The sequence below is a fragment of the Centruroides vittatus genome, unplaced genomic scaffold, assembly GCF_030686945.1.
Source record: "Centruroides vittatus isolate TY-2023 unplaced genomic scaffold, ASM3068694v2 contig_875, whole genome shotgun sequence".
NCBI classification, from domain to species: Eukaryota; Metazoa; Arthropoda; class Arachnida; order Scorpiones; family Buthidae; genus Centruroides; species Centruroides vittatus.
This window is the reverse complement of record NW_027122567.1, coordinates 916,061-933,873: the sequence shown is the minus strand read 5'-3', so window position 1 is coordinate 933,873 and position 17,813 is coordinate 916,061. Positions and strand designations below refer to the sequence as shown.

Genomic DNA, 17,813 nt, shown 5'->3' with positions numbered 1-17,813 from the left:
CCTCCGCATCCCAATGGGCAATGACGCCGAGTCACGTGACCGTCGGATTTAAGCGTGCCGAACGAAGATAAATATAGCAAATATATACAAACAAACCTTCGCCGTGACGTAACATTATAACAGAATGTTAATGAAAGACAAGCCGTGGTGTATGTAAATACCGCAGCAGTTGATTAACATACAATAGCGTCATTTATATCTCTCGGCTTCAGCTTAAAGAAAAAGATATTAACGATTATAAAAAAACCATTAATTAATTAACCCTTAATTTTCTTTAATGAAATATAGCAATTATGATTATCTTTTTTGGTCTTGGTTACCGGAGAATCGGTCCCTTCAAGATAGTCCGATAACGTAAACGTGACACTAAATCGAAAACACAAACAATAAAAAAAATGCGATTTAAGTTGAGAATTTGGCAATAATCGAACAAAAAAATCTTCTGACGCCATCCAATTATCGATCCTGCAGCCATTTCTCAAAACGAGCGCGAGATACGATTTCTCTCGTTTTCTTTTTTTAATTCTCTCGCCCATTTGTCCAACTGTAGAAATAAGCCACTCACCTTTAAGTGCAGAAATGAGCCGATGATCCCTTCTTAAATTTCCTACCAGCCTCCAGATGAAGATGATGAGGATAATGGCTTTAATCCATCGGAGAACATATTCTGAGTCATCCGCGTTATGTCGCTCTCTCGCTGGAGAGTGGATGATGCGATCTTGGACTCGAGCCAGGAATGGGGGTGGAAGCTAGCTACGGATGTGTTCTAACTATATTTTGGAGATTTAATTAGAGGACCGAGATGACGTAATGGACTTTCACTTACACCTGCGATCTTTCTTATTGTCTCTATTAGCATTTAACGCTTGGAAAGAACGACTGAAACTACAAACTCGGTCCGGGTTAATCACTGCCAATGTAGCTTACTTCCCTTCATTAGTATTTTTAAATCGATCCGTCCTTGGATATTGTAAAAGGAAATTAATGTTAAAACCGATGCGGGTAAGCAGCTGCCAGTTTGAGTGGAATGTAACCCTATCCAAAAAACGTCGAGACTATCAAGAGTTTTTCCTTTTCTACAGAAATTACTATTAAAACCACTTTATTTTTTTTATCATACGCTACCATCAGTAAACATTCGTGCATTTAAACGTGATATTAATATATAAAATCCTCATTTTTGCCATTTAAAATTCACCCCGTGCGATCATGTGATGATTCAGTTGCCAAGTTTATTTTAAAGCTATCCATAAAAATTTTGGTTTAGTTCGAAATGCCCTTTTGTTAATGAGAATTACTAAACTCGAAATTTTTTCCAATGATAAAATACGATAAAAGATAATAATTGAGAATGTGACGCTTGAATCATTAAGTGATAAAGCATTTATCTTGGAAAGCAGTTTGCTCTTTATAAACATTTACAATAGATAATTTGAATTATAAGAGTTGATCCCCTCAATTATGTAGCAGCTGTCAAATTTGTTTGTGTTATCTTCTAAGAATTAATTTATGGTATGCTGTAGAAGTTTATAGCTACCAAGTTATTCCATATCATTCCCAGATTTCTATTAAAAAATCAGACTACTTCTGCTTTAAATATTTTTATATTGAAAAATCAATTTATGAGCATGTTTAAAGTTTAAAAAACTGCAGTAATTTTTCACTGTTTAATGTCACCTGTACAGTACAGTACATTACAATACTACAGTATTTATGAATTCTCTCCTAGAAAAAATTATGGTTGCTTTCTTAATTACATGAGATAATTAATTATAAACTTATAATTAGAATGTCTGAAAAGTTATTTTGTGAAATTATAATATTTAAAGAATAAAGTTTATAATCTCAATACAAAATCTAATAAAATATAACTTCAAACCTACGTTATATATATAAATAGAATAAGAATATAATTTTATATTCTTTTTTAATAATCAGTTTTTGTTGTTAAACATTATTTTCTGCAAATAATCAGTATAGTTATTAAATACTTGTCATTTACAGTAATGGGACTGTAATGTTTGGCTACAATTTTTATTATGTTAAAGATAAAATTATTGTTAAAGAAATATTAAATACCGACTAAATATTATATAAAATTAATATTTTTATACATTTGTGTTTTATAAACTTTAGGATAATTAAATTTTGATAATACAGAATTATATAATTATATTCAGAAAGTCATTTTATTTAGATAAAACTATTGTTTAGTTTCCAATTTTATAAATAATCATTAAAGAAGTTTTTATCTTGATTAAATATATTCCTTCTCATTATAATTTTTCATGTATAAATCATTTACTTGTAATTACATCTATTTTAAATATCTAATTGTAAACAGCATTAGCATTTTGAAAGAAATTGCTTTAAATTATTTGTACACAGATTAATGACAATGCCCTTTGATTACATATGCGTAACAAAAAATATATTAAAGTTTAAATATTTTGAAATGTCTATTGTTTGAGAAATAAGTAACTTCAAATATTCCAGTATAAAATTTAAAAATAATAAAAAATATTTATTTATAAAACAAACTTATCACAACAACTGATTGTACTGTACTTCCTATACTGATTTGGCTTTCCTTTATACAGATTTACAGTGCACTGTAAACAGAAATGTGAATTTCAATTAAAATCAAATTTTGAACCTTTTATCAATAATCTAGAATGACAAACAACTTAAATACCAACCAATAAATTCTGCCACAGGATCGTTGTCTCCTTCCCACTTCATATTACTAGTAATTTCTTCATTTTCCACAAGAGGCAAGAAAAGTTGAACAAATTCTGGTGTATATGGTGGTGCAATCATATCCAATACCTAAGCAATAAAAAAGTTAAAAAGAATTAATTATTTCTAATAAGATTAGCTGTAAACAGCAAGTTATTGCATTAAAAACCAACTAACTAAATAGAAAACTGTTAAATAATTTTAAAAAATTCAATTTATTTGGATTGCAATTTGATAAATTTTGATTACATAACAGATAATTAAGAAGAAAAACATGTTTTCTGCAATAAAAATAGAAGAAATACAGTAATAAATAATATTAAGTGTATAAATCATTGATTTTAAATAAGATACAGATATATGATGTAGAAGTTGATTTTTTAAATCATAAATCACTAGTATTAAAATAAATATTGAAAAAAAGAGTAAAGGTTTTCATAAAATCATAATTTTCTGTCAATACATTCAAGAAATTTCCAATCCTAAAATATATGGAATCAACATTCAGCTAGTAAAGTATTGATTCTTAGATTTCTGGAGCAAAGTTTTCTTGATTATTCCTTCTGAACAACTTTTTCATCAAGATTTATTTTTACTTTGGAATAGTTTCATGTATATGAATATAGTAAAATAAATACAAAATATAGAACAGAATTTATGAACATTATTACATTAATACTTTAAATGTATGTATGTGTATATATATATATATATATATATAAAATAAAATAATAAAAATAAATATATATTATTTTATATATTTTTATATATTAATATAAAATAAATTACATTGAAGTAAAGTAAAATGGTCATGCGTAATATAATTCCTTAACAAGTTTCTATAAGTGAAAAAGAAAGAAAATAAATGTTTTAGAATAATTAAATTTCATATATTATTTATGTTCAATAATACAAATAGTAATGCATGTTTAGCATTCTGAGAACATTCTGTCAAATCGTGATTTTAACAACTATTTTTTTTTTTTTTTAATAGCAAGTACAACCTGCTAGAAGATTGGATGCTTCCTAATGTTTTATGACACAAATTTAAAAGAAATTTTTTATAATTTCTTTCATATTAGTCTTTTTCTTTAACTTACTTTGAAATTTATCCTTATATTAATACAATGTGCCTTTGAAAATGGTTAGTTAGTTATCAGTGCTAAATTTATGCTTCAGTTATTAGTTTCTTTATATCTAATACAACAGATTAATTTTAATAAATAATAATGAATTAGAAACTGTAGTTAATCAATTTTTTTTTCATCACTAAGATCAATGTGTACTCCATACTAAAAACTTCTACAGAATTAGTCTGGTGGTACATTTGTATATATAAGATCAAACTTCAAGACAATTACAATTTTTCATTAATATGTATTACACATACATAAAAATTATCAAAATGTTTCTTTAAATGGACTTATAACATTTCTCTAATATAAATAGTTAAATTATATAATAATTTTTAATGTAAACCTAAAAATTTATTTATGAGATAGGATGACAGAGTTCTTGTAAACCAAAAATCTTTGTAAATCCAGTAGTTTATTAAAAAGAAAAAAGAAAGAAAGAATAATAACAAAAAAGAAAAAAAATACACTTTTATCTACCACAGTGATCATTCAATTTATAAATACATTGATTATGGAATTTTTTTAAAACTTATTCTTATTTTTATTAAATTTTATATTTTCTAAAATGTTCAGTCATTTATGTTGCTAAAAACATTATTATAGTAAACAAAAAATAATTATTATATTATTAGTATTAATAATAGAAATATTTGGAATGTACGAGAAGAAAAAAATCATCTAGGCACATTCCGAGAATAGTCATTTTAATTATTCTTGCATTTTATAATGTTTTTAAAATTTTATAAAAAGAATTAACATACTAACTAGATGTTTTAGCTTAAAAAAAATAAATTTTAAGATTAGTCTTCTAACAACAGATTTTTTTAATTTTATTTAAAATATTTCTCATTTAAAGTTACTTAGATTTTTTAATGCAAATTAAATGAAACAAATTATGATCAAAAGAGAAATAAAAACAAAATAAGTAAAAAACTTTGATTCATTCATGCATTACATAATGCAATCAAGAGAAAGATAGTTTAAAAAAATTATAAAAATTTTTTGGAGTTTTTTACAATCTTATAATCAAAAATATAAATCTTAATTAAAGTCTATTTAAAATTAGTAATCATAGTAATAATCAGTTCAAATTATTACAACATTCAATTATACAGAATGAAGACACAAATATTGTACCAATTTACCATATATCTTGTTTCTGCTATGTAATAACTAAAGGCAACCATATTGTAGTATAGGTAATTGGCAGTGGACTATTAATTGGTTTAGATGCCATGTAACTGCAACCCCTACCCCCCTGTGCATGAAGACAAATCCTATCTCAGGTCTTATGAAAGCTAATGGTATAGTTTGTCGCATGACAAAACATCTTTCTGGTACCGAAAAGGAAAATGGCTGAACACCATCAAAAAAACTAAGTGATGAAACTGTGTAGGGTTTCTCTGCATAGTCTTGTGTGCTCAAGGCTATGCAATTTTTAACATTTAAGAAATATTAAGATGTATACTAAAGCAATTAAATTATGGTTCACTACAACGTATTTAAGAATTAATATTAAAAATTCTGAATTCAATGGAAAAATGCATGTTATACTTAATTAGTATTTAATATCAATTCTTAAATATGTTGTATTGAACCATAATTTAATTGCTTTAGTAAATATCTTAATATTTCTTAACACTTATTAGTGCTTGCACTAATAAGTGTTAAGAAATATTAAATATAATTAGTAATTATAGTAAATAATTAGTAATTTGGAAACAGCTTTCAAAAGACACTGGGTCTTGTTGAAATCATGCATTACCTGTCTTCATAATAATGATTATATAATTATAAGAAACTTCAATTTACTTTATACTCTCAAAAGTTTATTACATTGATTGAGGGCTCATTATAATTAAAAAAAACTAATAGATGAAATCTTAGTTTTTACTAAGCACTTTTAGCTTTTCTTTTAAAATATAAAAAGACTGATATAATATCTTTATATCAATTCTTTATACTTTAATGCCAAACACTTCTATAAATTTGAAACTTAAGCTTAACAATAATAAAACTTTAATTTTCAATATTTCTAGAATCGTAGAATTGATACTATTATACCATATACTAATTACTTCATATAAAAAATAACAATAATTCTAAACTCAGAGAATAAAAGTAATTAATATCATAATATATTTTTAAAATGTTATTGATGATATATTTATACACACATTTTTATAAAGATTTCTATCTATCTATCTATACTATCACAGCATTCCCTAAAGGGTTGGCCAAGAAAAAAGTGACTTTCCTGTGCACAACACCCTGCAAGCTTCAGTTCTCTGAAGAACATCGTATGGGCAGGGCATAGCACACCAGGAACACTCACCCAAACTTTCACACTGGATCGTGTTGAAATCATGCACTATGCTCCATACCCAACAATTTTGTGCCATTTCTGTCTAACCTCTTTTGCTTCTTCCACATTCATGACTCTTTTCACACACTCTCGGCACCTTTTTTTCACTCAGAATCTATTTCTCTTTCAGACACTCTTCCACTTGCTCAGTCCACCTTTTCCTCAGACTTCTACACCCTCTCCTTCCCTCCACATTCCCCACAAACAACTTCTTACACTACATATATTACACATATTTAATATATAAATATTATTCACAAATATCTAAATCATAATTTACAATTGATTACATAATAAAATAAAGAAAATGAGTTAATAATAGTTACAATAGTCATAAATTCTAGTTACAGTCAATTAATTATAGTAATTACTTTTTAAAATTATTTAAGAAATGAAAAATTACATTTAATAACTTGACCAAAAACATTTATTTACCTCAGTAACGAAATAACGTATTAAAGATACATCTGTATCTTGTCTTTGCCAACAAGATTTAATATAATTAACAACAGGAACTGTACATCCTCTACTTAACAGGTGCACCATTCGATCTAAAAGCATTTTTTTCATTTCTAACTGAAATAATAAAATATACACTGTTACATATCCTTAATTAAAAAATTATTTTTAAAAATTCTATTTACCTGAACAAGAACATCAAGTTCTTCTTGAGGAGATTCAAACAATCTAATTAATAAATCAAGTACTTTTTGATGTAAAGTATTATGACATGTTGCTACCTATACAAATTAAATAGACATAATTTAAATTAACTATAATCACTCTGATGAATTTGTTGAGAAGAAAAAACACCGCAATAAAAAAATTTTTCTACAATTTTAATTATTTTTATAAAATAAAAATTAAGAGTTAAAATTCCAATTCATGCTATATAAAATTATATAGTAACAGATTTTATTACAGACTTAATTTATTAAAAATTAAAAAAAAAATTGTAAGCTATCAATATATTAAACAATTGAAACATATGACATTTATCATCATCAAGTAATTATATGTATACTTTGAAACATTACAAATTCATTTTTAATTAATATTCAGAAAGAAATATAAACAGGAATTTTCAATTACTTTATGTGACTGTTAATATGAAAATTTGAGAAATCAAAATTTTTCATTATTTCATAATAAAATACAAATATACTGTACATAATAAATTTTTGATAAGAAACTGAATGCATATAATAAAACTTTTATTTTTATTATAAACTAGCTGACCCGGACACGCGTTGTTGTGGCTCAAAATGTATCTATTATAAATGTGTAACACTTCCCCCATGGGGGGAATTTCAAAAAATCCCTTTTTAGTTTATATTCTGTTGACGTCACCTATTAAAACGCAAAAAACCGCATGTAAAATAGTATAAATAGAAGCCGAGTTCTTCACAGTAAGCCTTAATCCTGTCCCTTTCCCCGCTGGGGAATATCGAAAAATTTCTTTTTAGTGTATATTCTGTTGACGTCACCTATTAAAACGCAATCAAAAACGCAAAAAACTGCATGTAAAATAGTATAAATAGAAGCCGAGTTCTTCACGGTAAGCCTTAATCCCGTCCATCTCCCCCCGTAGGGAGAATTTCGACATGTATATTATATAAAAACACGTGCGTATTCGAATGCAACGTTGTGTCAAAATTTCAAAGGAATCTGTAGGAACAAACAAACGTTGTATTTTATTTATATAGATAGGTAGAAAATGATCTGCTTAGGTCCATTCTCACAGAAAAGCATAATGCCTCACAGAAAAGCAAACTTAGGTCGTCTGAAGTTAGCGCCATCTGTTGGACATAAAAGCCTTAATCCATATATAAATATATTTTTGAAAGGGGGGAAATGGTGATCTTCACATATGCCACAAACCTTCGCGGGAATGTATTAAACAACTTCCCAAAGTTTCATGGCAATCGGATAAATGGTGTGGTAATGCATGAAGGACAAACACACATACACACATACATTCGTTTTTATATATATAGATAATATTGAAGTCTCTGCTATTGTTTCATATTTTTATATTTAAATTTCAGTTCATACAATTCTGATTTTTCAATATGTTTTCTATTAAATTGTTATTACATAAAAAACTAAACCTTATGAATTTTATATATAAATATTAAATAAAGGTAGTAATATGAAGTAGTAAAAAAAAAATCCAAATTTAAGTTTTAGTGAACAGAAAATTCAAAAATTATTTAATATATTTGTTTAAGGTATTTTTAACATTATTTAAAAATGAATAAACTATAAATATCATAAAAATTGCAACTGGAATAAATTTTATAAAAAAAATAAATATTGATAAAAATCTGTTTGTTGTATTTATGTTTATAGAAATATAAAATCTGATAGGAGGAGCGAATAAAATGTAAAATTTATATATAATGCAATTTTATAAAATTTAGAAAATATCTAACTTGAAAATCTTAAAATATTTTGGAAAATATATATCAGAAATATCATTTTTCTTCTTTAATTTAGCAGCATGTAGGAAAATAGAAAGACTTTTGATAAAATGATGACAATCTATTACTAGTTTTCAGAACAATAATTTAATTTTTTGATAAAAGATAGAAATAATAAAATGACAGCTAAAGGGAAAAAAGTTTTACAATACTGTATGTATTATTGATTTAAACTTTTAAAATTAATAATACATACTGTAAAACTGATTAAAAGTAACAATTCTTATACAATATATAATCCTCTTAGTGTCCACAGGACGAAGAGTTCAAAAAAGAAAAAATGATACAATATATAATGTATGAAATGCTGAGTATATTGCAAATTAGTGCAGCTGCAGCTAGAGGCACAAATATTTAAAAAATATATCATTATAAAACTTCACCATTACTTGTGCATTTACATAAATCAGAAATACACTAGAACTTGGATAATTAGAAGCTGAAGGGACTGAAAAACAAAATTTGAATTATGCAAGTTTGATATTGGCATTAAAAATATGTAAATAAAATACAAAACTGTAACAGTAAATTAACAAACAATTTATTACAGTAGAGTATAGGTATACTTTATTGTATTACAGTTTTTAATATTACATATGATACTTTTATCAATTACATTTTTTTAAAAAAGAAAACTTTTTCAAAAATATATTTTGTTTGCTAAAGTGAATTCCTCAACAAACCATCTTAAAGCTAAAAAGAAAATTTTTAAGCTGAAGTTAAGAAACATGCTGAATACAGGTACTCTGGAATTTCCCAATCAATGCTACCAATGTTAGTGCTTAAACACACATTTTCCCCAATATTAGAAGTAATTTTTCATAAACTTCACACAATTTTACTTCAAATTAACCAAAAATGTTTGAATTAAACAGGAATTTTTAATTACTTCTATAGGAAAGTCAAGGGTTCTATAGGAACTATCCAAATTAACACAACACATTTGAATTAAAAACGTTAAAATTATCCAAGTTCTACTGTACAACTATGGAAAAATAACATAAGCATGTGAGAAATTTATAGAGAACTTGATGAGAAACAAAAATTTAGTAAATTAATGAATTAGTAAATGTGATTATAATAAACACACACACACATTATTCTTTAAATACAATAAGTTTTAAATTGATTAGCAAAGAGCTTTCACTATCTTCAAAAATTGTTGTGTGCATAAAATATGCATCATATTTCTTAATAGGAATTTTTAAAAACAGATACCGTATTTTACGGACTATAAGACGCACTTTTTTCTTTGAAAAATTGCCTCCAAAATTCAGGTGCGTCTTATAGGTGTTTTTTTAAAAAATTGTTTAAAAATTAAGGTGCGTCTTATAGTCCGTAAAATACGGTATATTAAATTTAGATAAATATACAAACCTAATGCATCAATATAAAACACATTATTGAGGAAGTCCATAAATTGAATTAATGTAAATTAAGTATTAATCCGTTATTGTAATATTCTTACTTTATTTTTAAAAATTTATATAGAAAATGAAAAATGTTCAATTTAGATTATCAGTATGGTGAGAGAAAAATAAAGATTAAAATCAAGCAGGTTATCATCAATAACGATTTAGAGAAGGAAAATTAAAAGTAATAACATACATTGCAAAACTGATCATTTTTCATTTAAGATTATTCACTTTATAATTTAATCATCATCCATTATTTTTGCATTAATCTGTCAATTTTCTATTTCTTAATTTAAATAAATAATTGTTGCATTAATTAACTTATAGTTTAATTAGTGATTAACAAATCAAAATTGCTAAAAATATTTTCTTCATCCAGTAGAGCAGATTATATAATTTTCATGTAAAAATATCAATTGTAATTGGTTTGCTGTCAACAAATTCATAATGTAATTTTATTATACAATCAATTTGTAAAAAAAGAAATAGCATTATAAAATTTTTAAATATGATAATTATTTTTTCTAAATGCTACTTTTTATTGGAGATTTATTACTTCTATTGTTTAGTTAATGAAGAAGTGATATTTTCCTCTTGGCATCGCTTTGTGATCTAAATAAAGAATAGATAGCATAACAATAAAAAAAATATTTGAAACTGGTCCATATTTTTTAAAAACTATTGAACTTTTCTTTAAGCCATATTGTACTATTATACTTTCCAATTTAATTAGCACCTATATACTTTAAAGTAAACATAAGATAATGCTGTTAAACTATATGTATGAATGCCATATCTTTATGAAAAAAGTTTATGTTTGAAATCTAAACAGACTCCTTTGTTGTCAATTATCAATGTTACAGATTGAAATAAAGGACAAGTTTTAATTTTAAAAAATTTAATTATATTATTATTATTTTAAAAAAAACAAACATTTGAGAATTGCGTTAATACTTACAATTTTACTAATCAAATAATCAAGCTGAATTTATTATACATTTCAGATTTATTCACATTACTATACATTTATTATACAAAAGGAACCAAGCATGAATTATACATTCAGGCTTGTTTATTTATGTGAGTATATTTACATGTTTCAATTTTAATATTTATTTATTTAAATTAATACACATTTTATATATTTTGTGATAATACATATTATGTATATATATAAAATAATTTAATAATAAAATATGTAATAATCAATTTATTAAAAAAGGAAATAGTATTATTATTAAATCAGCAAACTAATTACTAAATTATGTTTTAAGTTATAGCATTAATTTCACTTTATTTATTTATTATAATATTAAGTATTTAATAGATTCTTATTTTAGAAAACTTTTTACTTGTTTTTGTATTTTAAAATTTATTTCATATACTTTAAAATCACTATCTGTTAAAATTCAGAAAAATCACAAATATTCTGTTCTTATATAAAAATTTCCATGAATTTTCTCTGACATTTGCAGAAAATTTCAAAGTCCCTGACTTTTCCACCTTTTTTATTATTTAATTATTTTACTTGGAAAATAGGTTAAATAATTACATACGCAGTTTGGCATCAAGCCAACAATAGATACTTCTTTGCTACCTTTGAATGTAAGAATATGATTGACATATATCTTCAAGTGCATATTAATTTCAGAAATTTTTCTAGCCTAATTTTGGAGGAATTGATTTCTTATTAATCGTCTCATCCTTAATTTTTGAATGACTTCAGATTATAAACTTTTTGTTGTAATTAAAAAAAATACACAACATAGATGAATATATGGACAGAATAAGAGTTAAAAAATATAATCTAAAACAAATCACTTATAATTATATATAACACGTGCAAAGCCATTTTCACCCTTTAGAAGAGTTTAAACATCACATTTTTATGTTGATTTTTTCAAAAATATTAATCTTTTCTGTAATATTTACCTCATTAACATCAAAAATCATTTTAACTAACCTACTTTCTCTCTCAGAAAAGAGTTTTTCTAGTTAAAGATGTACTATTTTATCACACTTTCTTTTAACGTTCTTGCTGACCACTCCTACGTATTCATATCTTTTTATCCTGATTTCCATGCAAAATATCACTTTCTTCTGCGTTTAAAATTTTTTTTAACATTTTTCATAATTAAAATCTTATAAAATTCTGTCTCATGGATATTCATCTATTGTGTATTTTTTTAATATTCTTAATTGCAGTTAAAGTTCATAAATTTATCTTCAGGTATCATCCAGCATTTTTAAAACTATTAATTTTACAAAGACTGATTTATATAAAATTAGCAAGAAAAGTAAAAAACACAACTTAGAAGTTACACAAATAATTGTGAATAGAATTCAAAGCTAATTTCTTAGATTACATGACTGATAGATACAAAAAGTATTATTTTAATCCTGAAAAGCTAAAGAATTTAAACTTAAAAATATCTATCTTTTATATTAAACAATGTTCAAATTTTACAAATCGTTATATTCTTTCTGGAAGTTGACACATTAGTGACTATAAAAGAACTGAAATTCTTTGAAAGATTGAATACTCATTAATTTTTCTTTCAACTCATTTAAATATTTCGATAATATAGATTTAATTAAAAATTCTTAAATCAATATAAATAATTCAAATGCAAAATTAAATTTAAAATAAAATTAAATCAAATGTTTATTAAAAATCAACATGACAATGCTGCCTTATATCATATAACTTAGTTAAACAAACAATCAAAAATTCAATTAATAAATTTTATTTTATTTAAAATTAATGAAATAAATTATTTATAAAGTTCATTAATTATAATTTTCATCAACTATTTGATATATATTTTAAAAAGTTTATTTAATTTATTATTATATTTAATTGAAGTTAATGTAAAGGATTTAACAACACATAAATGATTAAATACTGGTTGTTTAGTTGATTTGGTTAAATGTACTTTATTATTTATTTAATATAAAACATTGATAAATATAAATTCAAATTGAAAATGAATTTAATAACTTACACATTTCAGGAATGTAACACTTATATTTTGTCTGCAGATGGTTTGTACATATTAAAATCAATTATCTCATAAATATACACTGAAATTTAGGGTGGTACAGCTATGTATACATCCCCAAACCAATATAATTTTTCAGTTTCATACAATTAAAATTAAGATAATTTTTTTAATAATTAATTTAACATAAATAGGTTAAAATTAAATAAATTAATTGTATTAAAAATATTTTCTTTAAAAAATTCAACTGAAAGTTACAGGGATAAAAAAAAATATAGATAATCTGTAAATATCACTCATTACACTTTGACTCCACTCTTGATTGCTTGAATTAGCAGTCAATTTTGTAAACACTTTGTAACTACTTTGTGTGAACATATAGCAAATTAAGTTTTACACATAATAAGATTTATTTAATACTATATGTCAGAATTTCACGTACTAATACTGTAAATCATACAAACACCAAAATTGCTTACTAATGTGATTTTATAGATTTTTTCTATTTAGTCTTTTTATAAACAGAAACATAATTTTGTTGTGTACTTTTTATATTAATATATTTTTTGTGCAATATTTATTTTCCTAATGCCACATTACACTTTATTAAAATTTTATTTTTCTTACTCAGCATTTATCTTAATAAAATAGACTTTTGATCTACTTTATTTTACAAAATTAAAATTTATCAGTAAATATTCATATTATGTAAGTAAAATAAAAATAATAATATAAAATTAATAGATAAGATTGTTTTTATAGAATTATTTATTTGCATAGGCAAGTGAATTTTATTATGAATAGCGTAATCAGCTTCTGTTTTATTTGAAACAAAGGCTTTCTGATAAGAATTTAAAAAACAGATTAAAAATAACTTGATTGTTTTTATAATTATCTCAAAAATCATTATTTGTTAATAAATTTCAAAATATCAGTAACAGCAAAAAACCATATATAATTAATCAAGGATTTTTGAATATAATAATATAAATATTTTTTAATAAATACAATAGAATCTACTTATTGCAATCTTTTTGGAACTCACCTATACTAACAACATTAAAAAGGATAACCAAGTAAGACTATACTTAATAATGGAAATTTAGTTTTATTAACTGATATTAAAAGAGCATATTAAACAATTAAAAAAATGTATAACTTAAAGATTAAAAAACTAGTAATTTATTTAATGTTATTCATCTGCAGTCTTTTCAAAGTACTGTCTTTAACAGCTAATATATAACTGAAATAATAAATTCCAGCAATTTAAACTAATGTACTGCAAGCAAATAACAATTAATATAATAAAAGTTTAACAATTAAAGAACTTGTTAAGACTGTTAATGATTGTACATTTAACAGCATAAAAAGACAGCTTAAAAATGCCTGTTTACTGGTAGATAATGATAATTATAACTGATTAAATAAGTAAAGTTTTATAAATTTATTTTAATTTACAAGTTTTGGAATGTGCTAATTCTAATAAAATTAAGCAACTTATATCAATATCATAATTACAACAATACTGGATTCTATTGTATAAAAAGATAACTTTTATGTAGCAATTTCAACCATTTCATTTTCCTCCTCTTTTTTTTAATCTCTAAGAAGATCCAAAACATTAGTTTTCACCTGCTACAATTTTACTTATTTTATTTACTAATTGCTACTATAAAAATTAATAATTCAATGGATATCATTAAAGATAAAAATTAGACCATTTAAACTGTCTTAATAAAATTACTGCTCATTTTTAGATATAGACATGATTTCAATTCAAAATAACTGTTACATAATCATAACAGTTTTACTACGTATTTTACTACACAACACAATACTCATAACAAACTGGATGAAAATGGTTCTAGGATTTATGTATATAAATCAGAACCATCATATATATACTGATATACTGGTTTATATATATATGAATGAGAATGATGGAAATAAATTTTTCATTAAAATATTATAAGCAAAAAAATTGCCATTATTAAAATAATTTTAATAATCAAAAGTATTAAATTGAGATAACACTTCAGATTAAAATTATTTTAATAATGACAGTGACATTCCAATAGTTCATTCTGAAAGAAATGAAAGAAAAAAACATATAGTAATTGAATCCAATTATCTATTATATTCTTTTCTATTCCCGTTTATTAATACAAGTTTCAATAGTTTAAATGTTAAATTCTGTTAGAAAAATTTATGATAATGCTCTTTATGTCAATAGTGGATTATAAGATTTCTTCATACTAAATTAATGTATTATAGTTCATAAATAAACTGTAATTGTAAAAAGTATGAAAGTTTATAAATATACAATTTGCTCTTATAATGAGTTACTTCGCATAATAAAAGAAAGGCAGTAAATCTGAACAGAGTTGAGAAATGATGATCTACCCTAAGGAAAAGAGTGTTGCATCAGCTTTGTATTTCAGCACTCAACAAAGAAAACAAACAAATTATTTGATATGTTAATATGATAATAATGAACAAAAGCATTAGCTTGATTTTTATTATACTCTGAAATTTCACTTAATTATGACAGTTAATTCTTACGTAGAATTTAATAAAATCGAAAATAAAGAAAACTTGTACAAATAATTATTTAAAAATTTGTCTATTTCAGAAGACAACTTTATTTACTATGAGAATTCAACAAAATTTAAAGTTTGTTTTTTAGATTTTTAAACAAAACAAGAAAAAAATGTGACTATGTCTAATAGTGATTAATACAAAAACTTTTATCACAAACAAGTAAAAACAAAACAAAATATAATAAACAAACTGATTTTTAAAAATCCCAATTTTTTAATTATTACAAGAAAAAGCTTTCAGTTTTGATTAAAGTACAGTAATAATAAAATATTAATTTAATTTTATAAATTTTAAAAACTCTTTTTCAACAAACACAAACAGTAATAAAATGACTTTTTAAGTCATATTATTATTTGTTTTAGAGTGAAAAAGATTCTTGTACAGAATACAGATTTTGAAAACTAAACTTTTTGAGTCCTGTTTTGAATAAAACAGACAACATTAGATTTGTTATAATGTTACTAACTAATAATAAATGATACTAGCCCCAATGTGCTCATCTGGCTGATGACCAACAATGAGTCGTAGATAACAACAACCCACTGTTCATGGATCATGAGTCATAGCAAGGGTAAGGAAGGAATGGGGAATATTCTGACTTGAATTATCCATAAAAAAATTGTAGATCCAGATTAAGTTTAGTTACAGTCTTTAGCAAACCAAAACTTTTATAAATAAACTTTAGCTTTCTTTTCCATTGAATAAAATAAAATTTCATTTCCAATTTATGCACTTTATTTATGCATTTTACATAACAGATTAAGAGCCTCAAGAAGCCTATTAAATTTAACATTTTATGTAAAGAAACAATTTATGGCCTTATAGTTTAACAAATCAAAAATTATTTAATGCAAAATTTAACATTTTTTAAATTACAATTCCTTTATTAGAAATATAAAATTATGGCCTAAATATAAATAAGAAAAATGAAGTATCACTAATAAAACCATTCATTTATTGTACTGCATTGTTAATATTTTTATTTAGTTGTTTTAGATTCAATACTACAAATTTTATTTCAATATTCTATCTGCATTCTTTTCATTACACAATTTTTTGTATGCTAATTACAACTTCATTATTTTGAAAAAAATATAAAAATTTTATTCTAAATCTGTGAATATAAAGTCAATCTTAAACTAAACATTTTTCAAACTGAGCATCGTGACTCTCAAGAACATTTCACTTCTGCTAAGAGTACTGCAATGGTAGTTTTAAACAAACAAAATCACTAAAACCTGATACATTATAAACAGCATCTGCATGGTAAGCAGGAGTTGTGTTTGAGTCTTGCTCCAGGCCAATTCTTTTCTTCCAGTAGTTCTAAATTATTTAATTAAAAATTATAATTATTAAGTTTATTAAGAGACGACACCTAACGCCTCCCTCTAGAACCAAATTATTTCATAATTTATTAGTATTATAGCCGTTATCTAGCCTGATGACATACGGCATTGGTTGGCTTGTAATTTTTTTTATAGTAGTTTTAGCTTACTATTAGTGCTATGCTGATAACTGATATGTTACCAGCAAAACCTGATTTTACGCCAAACTAGTTTGGCATAAGCGTGTCAGGCCAAACTAGTTTAGAATTATTATTCAAGTATATTAATGGTTAATTTAAGTTCATCATAAAACACAAATAAGTTCATTTTTAATTTTAGTTTGATTTTAAAAGTTATTTTTATTATTTCGTTTGAATGAAAATATTTTCGAAAGTTAATTACCTTTAAAAGTGCATGGCTTAATAAAAAAAATACAAACTGATAAGTACTGATTAGCTTATTTTTATTTTATAATTTTGTACAAGTGTTGTGTCACTTCTAATCAATACCGTTTTTGGTTAATGTTACCCTAGGTATCGAAGATGGAGGCTCGTCTCCGATTCCAGAGATCAGAAGACAGGGAACAGTGGGGACGCACGTTCTAACATAACCTAACCTATTCAAATGATTTGGTTGCTAATAATTATGGTAATTTATTAGAATAGGTTAGGCTGGGTTAGAACGTGTCCCCCCGCTGTTCCTTGTCTTCTGATTTCTGGAATCCGAGACAAGCCACCATCTTCGATA

The 17,813-nt window shown here is 24.4% G+C and overlaps 1 protein-coding gene across 1 annotated transcript in view; it reads right to left on the bottom strand.

Moving 5' to 3' along the window:
• Nucleotides 1–2,498: 2,498 nt before the first annotated feature.
• TH1 (negative elongation factor complex member TH1) overlaps nucleotides 2,499–17,813 on the bottom strand; it is a 47,997-nt gene continuing 32,682 nt past the window's right edge. The window contains exons 13-16 of the mRNA XM_067279576.1: nucleotides 6,885–6,980; nucleotides 6,676–6,816; nucleotides 2,700–2,829; nucleotides 2,499–2,612 (exon numbers count right to left, since the gene is read on the bottom strand). Of these exons, the coding sequence (XP_067135677.1) occupies nucleotides 2,593–2,612; nucleotides 2,700–2,829; nucleotides 6,676–6,816; nucleotides 6,885–6,980 (387 nt within the window). The 3' untranslated portion in view covers nucleotides 2,499–2,592. The remainder of the gene's footprint in view (nucleotides 2,613–2,699; nucleotides 2,830–6,675; nucleotides 6,817–6,884; nucleotides 6,981–17,813) is intronic.